The sequence below is a fragment of the Carassius gibelio genome, chromosome A19 (genome assembly GCF_023724105.1).
Source record: "Carassius gibelio isolate Cgi1373 ecotype wild population from Czech Republic chromosome A19, carGib1.2-hapl.c, whole genome shotgun sequence".
Taxonomy (NCBI): domain Eukaryota; kingdom Metazoa; phylum Chordata; class Actinopteri; order Cypriniformes; family Cyprinidae; genus Carassius; species Carassius gibelio.
Window position 1 is genome coordinate 19863195 of NC_068389.1, and position 11005 is coordinate 19874199.

At 37.6% G+C, this 11005-nt stretch overlaps 1 protein-coding gene across 1 annotated transcript; it reads left to right on the forward strand.

Moving 5' to 3' along the window:
• Positions 1 to 1558: 1558 nt before the first annotated feature.
• On the forward strand, positions 1559 to 3486 carry LOC127935176 (homeobox protein Hox-A4a). Its single transcript, XM_052532809.1, has 2 exons — positions 1559 to 2125; positions 2600 to 3486. Exons 1-2 carry the CDS (start codon positions 1714 to 1716, stop codon positions 2920 to 2922), a joined length of 735 nt encoding a protein of 244 aa, XP_052388769.1. The 5' UTR covers positions 1559 to 1713; the 3' UTR covers positions 2923 to 3486.
• The last annotated feature ends 7519 nt before the right edge of the window (positions 3487 to 11005 follow it).

Sequence of the window (11005 nt, forward strand, 5' to 3'; positions counted from 1 at the left end):
AGCTATTAAAGAAATGTAATCAGAGCGGGTCTGAATCTTTCGAACTGCATGTGACTCACATAGTTAATACAAACTAGAAGCTAGCGTGGATACTTAAACAGGAGTTTTCAGTTCAGGGTGTCTGTTGCTTCACTATATGGAAATGTTAAGGATAAAGAAACATTACATGGGAACTACCTGTCGCGCGAAGGATGTGTCATTATTTTGGTTTATCTGGGCAGGGAACCTGGCATATAAGCTTCAGGGTCAGGGACAATATTTTGCTCAAGAACTCTCACAAGGTAGGCCTTCTGAGTTATATTTTAGTGTTATAAATACTGCTAAACTATTCCCATATGAATTTGGCAAAGTTATGGAATTGTGTCTGTTTTGTGCATTTCACAGAAAATTTGAAATAGTAGAAAAAAATGTATTCATTGAGATATTTCAACATCATAAACGTGTCATTGCAGTCTTTGTTTTGACGATTCTGAATTATCTTCATTGCCATGTAAGCACTATCAATACTAAAATAATTGCATAAAGATTGCTATGTATTGCAGTAAGCTAAAAAGACAACCAATCAACTATTATAGTCTGCCTGCAAACTTCAGTTCGTCCTAAATACAAATTCTGAGTTTATTTTGGTCTACTTTTATTCGGTCAGAGAGGACGAAATACAATGGATCTAACCCACTGTGCAGAACATGAAAGGTGACACGATGTCCAGTTAAATTTAACTGGAAAGTTAAAAACATTTAAAAGGACAGCATATTTCATTATGGAGCTTCTGTGAGACAATAAGGAATGCCTCGTTTCTTTATTAATACTTTTAGGGGTATTGCTGAAAACGTGAGATTTTTCTTACTAATTCAGTAATTATAATAGCTAATGAAAAAGATACTAATCAAAAGATGCAAATGTGTGCAACTCAAAGGCTCATGTGGCATCCTTTCGTTGTTCTTGACATGCTTGGGTCACTTTGATGTTGAGCAAATCTAACTGATGGTCTTTTCTAATATTTATTTGACGAAGTCAGTGGTAGAACCTTAAAACTAAGTCTGTTTATTGTGTTAGTTACAATTGTTACAAAAGACGTGTGAAATTATTGGTTGATGCGGTTGCTGACATGAAAATAGTCTTTGTGCTATTCATTAACAGGTGCATTCTAAGTCACTGAGTATACTGATACCGTTGCTTTTGTTAAGGTGCTCGTGGGCCTTCTTGAAGTTTCTTTCGAGGAACCTGCAATTTGAAAGTCCCTGGAGGGTACAAAACTGCAAACGAGATTTTTGTTTGTACATTTATCATCAGAAAAGGCATTAACACTAGAAGGGGATGTTTTTGTGATAAATCACGTTCTTTATTACACTCAGTTGTTGATCACTGTATTATCTGTGTATAATGCATATTAACATTACTACATCTTGTACATTCAATCAGCTGTTTTGTTTTCTATGCCATGTATATGGTAGCTATATCGAATTAATTTCTGATATATTTTGATTCGATAACAAAAACAGACGCATTGACCGCTCGAACACATTTTTGCTGTGCTGATGCCTGGCCTGCTATTGGTGCTTGTTTACACGATGCCCACAGGAGGCGCTGATTGGTCGCATTTCTCACGTGACCGACCAACTTTGTACATTTGACAGAGGAGTAGGTGGGTTTTGGAGAGATCAGAAAAACGACAGCACGATAAAAATTAGAATTGTTGCACTTTTCAAATTAATGATCATGAGTTCGTACTTGATCAATTCAAATTACATCGAACCTTCTTTCCCACCCTGCGAGGAATATCAGCAGAATGGATACATGCCCGTGTCCTCTGATTATTATGAGCGGCCGAAAGACGCGGGCTTCCCCCATCACGAGGAGGCATCATACCCTCGATCAAACTACCAAGAGCCGAGCTATGATTACGGTACTGTGTCCACCAACGGCCTCAACGATTTCACCGACCGTCATCACGCGCAACCTCAATCCGTTCTGCAGAATCATGGACCCCGCCTCACCACAGAGAGCTGTGCTGGTTCAGCTGCGAACAAGGATTGCAGCCTCGTGTCAGAGGCTCTCCCAGGCGCACAGAAGGATAAAGAGCCGGTGGTGTATCCCTGGATGAAAAAAGTCCATGTTAATACCGGTAAGTAATATGCAAGGGTAATAAAAGCTCTAGGAGCCCTGTGGAGGGCGTTCGTCGTAAGGCATGTAGGGAGCATACCCTGTTGGAATGGCTCATTTAGAGGATTTACTGCCATCGAGATGAAGTCCCGGTGATTAGGAGTCCTCGCAAATGTTATTTCCCTCGATGTTCCAAACGGCCCATTTGCGTTTGTTTCTTTTACTCAAAAGAAAGTTTATGGTTGACCAAGTCAGCACCAAACAGGCCTTTTAATTTAGTTATTTTTCATGTTGGAGTGCTACCAAATTAGTAACACCAAGACTACGTATGAATGGAATCTTGTTGTCGGAGAACGACGCATGTCCATTGTTTCATACTCCGCTCATTTAGTAGACTACTCTTCAATGTGTTTAGTAAGTGTGCAGATTCTCCGACATCTCACCAATACCTGAGAATGTCAATAACACCTGCTTGGTTATGTGTTTGTGTGTTTAGTGACCGCCAGCTACTCTGGAGGAGTGCCCAAGAGGTCTCGCACCGCCTACACGCGCCAGCAGGCTCTTGAGCTTGAGAAAGAGTTCCACTTTAACCGATATCTGACTCGACGTCGACGAGTGGAGATAGCGCACACTATGTGTCTTTCTGAGCGTCAGGTGAAAATCTGGTTTCAGAACCGCCGCATGAAATGGAAGAAAGACCACAAGCTACCAAATACAAAGATCCGCTCCTCGAGCTCTGCGCCCTCCAACCATCACGTGAAAACGGACGCCACTCAGCAGCAAACACTGCTTCCAACGCCTTGTCCCTCGAACCTATAGTGCTAGAAGCAAACCGGCACAAACGGAACTGAACAAGAAAGAAGAACACATAGCAGTATTAGGATCGGAACTTCACAGGGTTACTTTTTATTCAGTGTCCGATGAGGCAACTTAACCTCGCCCTCTCAACCGCTTCCTCCACTCTAATTTGAGCTGGAAATCACATCCTTCCTGTAAAAATCTTTTTTCACTCTCTCTCGTTCTCTCTCTTAAAGGAACAATAGTAGAATGTACTTTAACTTGGACATTGGATCGTTACGTTTTCTGTCTTTAACCGAGACATACCGAGTCTTGTTTGTGAAGATCTGCGCTAGTTACGCGTGTACAAACTGACATTTTAACTTGAAGGCACAAGTATAGGAACAAACTTCCTGGAGTAGTTATCTTATTTGTCCTAGTCCCATATTTTAGAGTATTGTTAAGTGTATTTACGTCATCAAAGCTGTGAATATTCGTGTATTTGGTTATTTGTATATTGGTGAATGATGTCAAGTTGTTTTAGTAAGCCTGTATGCAAGTAATTGTAGGCTGCCCGTGGAAATAATAAAAAATGACTTTATTGTGCATTATCCATTTAGTTTAATCTATAGACAGGACTAATGTAGGCGGTGTAATTTAGCTGTGTACTGAATCATGTTACTGTTTTATTCCAAAGTTTATTGATAACGAATAACAAAGCCTTAAAAATTCGCCATAGACTATAGACAGATCAATGCTGTTTAGGCCAACGGTTTAGGTTTGCTTATTATTAGATTTTCAAGATATTGGAACATAGCCTCTGAAAAAGGTGCACATTACAAACCAAATTATTTTGCCATCATTTTTGTGACGTTTGGTTTTTATATATTACATTTGACTATCATTTAGGCTCTGTAGACAAAATAATTTAAACGCGCCTAGCGATTACATAGCTATTAATGTTTCTTTATGCCGATCTTTATTACGATACATTTTGTTTTGAGCTTACATTCTTGCTGGCTGAAATATGTGGCTTTTAATGCAGTGTTTATTTCTAAATATTCAAACTTTTGTAGGCTATTGTGACTAAATCAAATACATTAATATTTAACACTTTGACTCATTCGTGAAATAATAATAATTTCAGTGCACACAGACCTCGTTTGCTCCGCCCAGTATCTTTGTTTGTTTGTTTCCTTAGGACAAATTGACGTCCATTTTAAATTTAATCTAAACTGTAGCTATTTTTCTTGTGCAGTTCCTTTCAAAAATCAAATCGGGTATTTTTAATAACAAATATCATTAACTCTTACTCCATAGACGTCTGTTGGAATCAATTAGAGACGGACAGTAGGCTACTTACTAGTGTAAACTACTGTTGGGGTCAAGCAGAGGACACAAACGAGCTGTCCAATCATCAAACTCAAGCACTGTGTACGACCCCTTAACCTCTGACCTCGCCATATTCAGCACCCTCTAGACCCTGGTCTATTTATTCCTCGAACGCATGGGGTAGTAGTGGACCTTGAATATGGCATATATTTGAAAAATTAGGTGTAGAACAAAACCGTAGTCTGTGTTTGTTCATAACTTATCTGTTATAAAATATTAAATGTTCAAATCTCTAAATTATTTGCACTATAATAACTCGCTTTCTAAATAATTTATTATATAAAACACAAGCTGTGAAATTGACTGTTTAAGCAGATAGAAGATATCAATGGTCAATAATTTAAGGATGACCTTTAAGGATCTAAAGTTTGTTTGCCTGCGTTTAACCTAACTTTCACCAAGTATAGCAGTTATTGCACATGGACAACAACAGCTTTGGATCTTAGTATAAAGATTGTCTGGTCTGTTTACTGCTATCTGGAATTTGAAATCAGCATTCCTGACCGTGTTTTAAATATTCAGATTTCGAGAGAAAACCCTTAAACTGCAACGCTAAGATCCGTCATCACTGTTTCAGATCTTGACAGACAGGAAATTTAAACTTCCATCATGACACCAGCACCTCACCTCTCAATCTACCATGCTTAAATTTTAATTGACTGGCTCACATGACCTTCTTAAATAATAGATACCTCTCGGTTAGAAATAGACACAGGAGGTTCGGTCGGATTTTTCATTTTGCAGTTGACCGTCTACTTAACGAGACCTCTCAGAACCGACCAGCTGCTCCTCTTCCGGTCAGTCTTCAAAAAGTGGGTTTGGAGTAAGTAATCTAAGCTTTTTTGAAATCTAAATTTTTGGATGTTATATATGAAAAACTATGCAGCACATTTTTAAAGCGCAGGTTATATGTTGTTTGTACTGATGTGAACTAAACCCTTTTCTCAAACCAACAATTAAATGGTACATTTTCTCTAAATAACTGAGATTTTATAAAATGATCAAATTATGTTGGATTATATACAAACGTTAACAACAACAACAATATAAAACTACTCCTATTACTAATTCTACTAATAATGTGCTAGCCACAAAATCCATTAATGTGTGTCAATCACTTGTTTCTGTCATTATCTAAACACAGGCTGCAAAGAAAGATAAGACCTTTAACTCCTAGTTTTATCTCATTCACGTTCAGCAAGCTCAGAACTAGACAGTCAAATATCATTGCCGTTCCACTGGCATCATTGTCAAACTGCGTTGAGCTGGATATGATTATTAGCTTTGATGATGACCACGGTAAATCCAAAGGGGGAAAAAGATATCTGTCTGCGTGTTTTAGTAATCTTAGCTTGCTTCGAGGGCTCCAAATGTCAGCATTGAGAACAGATTTGTTCTGTCCTCTGGCGAGACTCCACGAACCACTTAGAGTGAAAATACAGCCCTGTCTGTTGGCTTCTTTGAAAAGCAGCAGCCCACTTTGTTAAGAAATGAAAACTAAATGGCTGAAAAACGTTTATGCTGATCTGATTTAATGATAATTAATTAAATGTTAAACAAAAAATAAGTGATGTTATCAAAATTATATTAAAAGACAGGGATCATTTCAACTCCTTATGTCCTACTGGTCCCGAATACTGTGTAAAAGTGTTCTTAATTAACTTTGTGCTTGGGTCAGTGAGAAGTATAGGAGGAATGCTGAAATGTATGAGAAGCAAACAGACAGAACCCCAGGGACTTCGGCAGGTTCGCGTTGCGTCTCTCAACACCCCTGGGCTGTTTAGTTAAAGCAGGCAGGTGAATAGGCTACTCCTAAAAAGGTCTATGCAACACAAACAAGTCTGACTACAGCGGTTTTTGAAACGTGTTTATTCTTTTAAAATACCTGACTTTCACGAGTCACACTTGATAAAGCACACACACAGCACATCACAGTAACTAAGAATAAAGAATGTTGAATGCATCGCCTGCTCTGTTCACTCAAATAGCAAGTAGCGCTTGCATCTGTACAAAGTTTTTTTTTTATGAATATGGAAATAAAATGATAAAATAGTTCAGTTCAATCTGAAAAAATAAAAAAATCAATTGTACTCCTTCAAGTTGTGGCAACTGAGAGAACAAAGAATTGGTGCAGGGGGAGAAGCCGTCCTGCCTTGCCGAGGTGATTAATTATCTACAGGGCTTCACCACGTCTGTTGGATGAGCTTTCAGCCTAAACACTCTGCTGCCGGAAAACAAGCACCAAATGGTGGTAAAGAGAAGGCCCCTTTCGGGACGGGTCTTCTTTCTTTTGTTTGTTGAGGTAGACTTGATAGATCACTGCTCTATAAAGATGTCAGAATTATAGCTTCAGCTCGTTTGACTCTTGTAACTAAAAAGTTATGATGTCAAAAATAGTACCTTGTAGTAACACACTGTTGCATATGCGCATTCATCATTTTCAGTATTGCAATGTTGACACGAGCAAATTCTAAGGTCAAAGAGCAGATGCTTGGTAGGTCCGCTGATAACATGAACTTCCATTCATTCTTGTTTGACTGATGCACCGCAATCACCGAGAGAGGGCCACCTTGCACACACGAGTTCTTTAAAGGTATTCGGTAACAGTGATATATTAGATTTGTATGCATGTAGTTGGTATAGAAAAGCATTGAGATGGTTAAGTTTTAAGAGATAATACTGGGGGGGGGGGGGGGGGGGGAGTCAAGAAATCAAAATCAGATAAAAAAAATATTATTATTTTAATAAACCACAACGCCTGCTATTGATCTGTTGTGTGAATACGTTTGTTTCCTTTAACACTGGCACACACAAAAGACTATTAATGTTAAGAGGTCCATATACTTGTGGTGTACTTTTGTAGCATGTGTAGCTTAGGCTTTATGATGTTTACCGCCAAAACATCATATGTTCCGTCATACAACGCTCTACAGCCAATCACCTTGTAACGCTTCGACTAATCTGTGATGCGCTTTTTTTTCTGGTTAAAAAAAGGCTCAAAAATAAGAAGGGAATTTAAAATTTCAAGGAAATTTCGGACACAGCACTTCCATCTTTTCCGTCTTTGTGATCCTCCTCAAAGGGGACCAACAACACTCTCTATTAATGATTCACAGTTCAAAAAAGGTTTCCTTTTTAATAGACACTTGGTCACGTGAGTGGGGCGCATAATATGGTTGCAATATTATGATGAAGGGGGTGGATGGCATGCGAACCCCGGTCTGCTGCTGTGCTGATAGCGCTAGCCTACTTCACCAAAGTGGGGTTGGGTCATCGTGGACTTGCTGAAAAGCCGGAGAGATAGGGAGAGAAAAAAAATTAAAAGAACGAAAAACCCTGGTACGTTTTGCGGATGATGTTATACAGCTGTCATGAACGGATATGTTTTTCTACACAGAAAAAGAAAGCCCTGCGCACCACGAGGATGGATTTTATTTTGAGGTATTTCCGCTAATTGTTCATTACACTAGTGAGTTTTTCGGCTCTAAGAGAAGGTCAGTTAGTCTACCGTAGAATGGCGGATGAACACACGGGAGAGTCGAACTTAAGAATATTAAAATAAAATAAACTTGGAGCCTATTCGTCAGTCAACTTTTATTCATCCATTAACAGGCACAGAAAAAACCATTACACACGTGTAAATCTAATTGTTACAAAGGCTACATTTACTTAAATGTAAAAAACTATATATTTTACAAAACTTAAAGATACTTTATATAGCTAATTTATATATAGTTTTTTTTCCGTGATATAAATCAGAATGCATCCACAAAACTGGAAGAACAAAAACTGTATGTTTACATTAAGACATAGTCTGTATTAAATAAAATATAATGTAAAATACATGTAAATAAAAATGTAAAATCAAATTAAAAAAAGTAATTGTACAAGATAATACAGAGCAATTTATGGACTTCATGGTCTACATTTCATCTGGTTTTTAAGAACATTTCAAACTTTTCAAAATTTGTCCAAAAACATTTTCTCTCAAGCCAGCATGAGTTTTCATTTTTTGGTAGAATTGAACTATTTATGTTTATTGTAACATTATTTTTTACAAATTTGTAAATGATTAATGGTGGTGTCTTGTATTGCACGTAGACTCAAATCGGTAACATTTGTGTGTGCTGAAACCCGCTAAGTTGTAGAGGGTGTGTAAACTGGGTTTTCCAGATAGAATAAATCACAAGACAGCGAATAAAACTCAACAGAGCAGTGGCGGCCTGTTTGTTGCGGAGGCTCGCATGGGAAACGAGGATATAATATAAGGAGCTTCATCCAGAAGCAGGCTGCCGCGCGAGGTCACGACGCTCCAGTCTTGATTTATGGGCTGGGGGACTTGGGGCGGCCGCTGCTTGAGAGCTAATGACTGTTCGATCTAAACTCTCTAGAAAATAAACAAAATGGAGGAGAGCTCGATAAATTTGCCCGAATGTTTTATTTTTTATGATATTCCTGATTATACATTCTTATTCTCACACATGCGCTAATATGTTTTTTTTTATGTAGGCCTAAATATGTTGATATATTTTTTATGTATATTAGATTTATTTGTGCCGTTGTTTTTTATGGATACCTTAATTACTATTGTATGTATTATATATTATTAGTGTAATTAATTACATAAGTAAAGCAAAGAATCGTAAGCAAAAAATAATATTGATATTTCTATAAAGCCTTTTTTGAGTATTAAAGATTTCTGTATTATGTTATTATTGCTTTGTACATTCGTTGAGCTTACATTTATACCAAGGTCGTTTTCAGTAGGCTAATAAATGTTTTTTTATTTTTTATTATTGATGTCAGTTCATTACTGTGATGGTGTTAGATACAAGTTGGAGTTCAAATATGAAACCATTCGTAATGAGTGGTTTTCAGTTAAAACAGTGTAACCCATTTGTAATAAAACCAATTGGAAAATGCAAAGTAGGCCTATGTGATGTGGTAACTTATTTTAAATGTAATCCACATGTAAAATAAAAAGACCTAAATGAGTGAAAGACATACAGAAGTGTGTTTATTTATTTTTATTTAGAGTTTACCACAAGTGCACTAATTGAATTGTTTAGTTAAGGGACACTTAACATGAATTGCTGTTCTACAGTACATTTCTCCTTAGCTTTTAAGAAATAATAATAATAATACTTTTATTTCTTACCGTAGATCTCCAAACAAATGAGTGTGTCCCATCACTAAGCCTACGAGAGACTGTGTTAAGGTGAGCTTTCTATTGCATTGCACAACTGCCCTGTCTTGCTATTTGTGTTATTTACTACCATTCTATTTATTCAAACGCTTACACATACATGCACGCATACTGAAAACCGAAGACCCATCATTTCTTCCTTTCCACGTTTCTGTGGTACAATTCGTTATTATGAATTAGGCGGCTTAATAAAGATTAATTTCAGATTAATACATATTGTATACTGTAAAACGCATCTGACATAAGAAGTTACATTGCAGTCGCTCCAGCTCTATAGTATGTCGTTTGGAATGTATTACGAAAACTACCGATCTACTTTCCACCTAGCATTTCCCGCGCCATTATTGAAATTTCTTAGTCATCGTTTTAATGAAAGAAAAAAGGAAACAATTGCGTAAATGTCCAAAATGCTGAAATTGTCGAAAAAATCGCATACGCAAGGATTTTTCAAATCCCACTCATCGACCCACGCCGCCCGCTCTTTTCTCTTTAGCTTTGGTAATCTGTAATCCAGTGGGCAGCGCGAGAACAGGAATCTGCCTCTGTGTTTACTGCCGTGCTGTGTGAGGACATAAATCTTCTTGTTTGACCGAGAAAATACACAAGCTGATGCTGGTAATTCATTCGTATGCAGAAGTGTTTGATCCATAACCTCCCGTCCTCAGCTCGCTGCTCACTTTTTTCTTCCTGCTGCTTTAGTGGTCCTGGAGTTTTATAACCCTTTTCTGTGTAGCAAAAAAGCATCCTTAGCTTTTATTGCCGATTGTCATTGGCTAAGGTTTTATTGCCAATTATTTTTTAAATGGATGAGATTTATTGAAATGTTGCAGTATTATTCTTAGAATAGACATGTTGTGTTGTTTTTGTTGTTGCTGCTGAGATTAATAATCTCCTAAAATATATGTAATTAATAAAATGAATTCAGTAATTTCAAGACAGTTGTATCTGTATTTCAGTTTTGAATTGTTTAATCAAGCTTATATTTGTTTGTCACATAACTTCTAACAAATACTCTAGTTCTAAGCGCAATATTCAAGTTATAGATTTTTATAAAATTGTTTGTATATGACTGTGTTCACATGGGAGTCTAACTGCATTCTGTGCTTGAGAAGGCGCCTCATTTGCATAATTTTTCTTGTCTATGGTGACGCTCTGTTTCGAGGGAGTTCACTGGTGTGCATGAGTATGTGTTAACGTACTAGTTTGTGCACGTTAGTGATACACGAAAGACTCACTAGAGCGCAGCCCATGGTGGCATTTAGTATAGGTCCGAGAACACAGGCGTTCTTTTAGTATGTATTATGTAGGCCTATGCATGAAGGTGCTTAATCTTGACGACCAGGGAGCACGAGACAACTATCGTTTAATCTGTTACACTGATCTGCGTTGAAAAAGAAAAAGACAGAAGGAAGGAATTTAAGTCCTTGAGCGCGACTGAGTCTTTGCTTTACTGCAGATACGTCCCATGACTCCTGCAAGTGCAGCTCTGGCTTTGTTGTCTTTCCGATTTAGCTTTACCCTGGACCG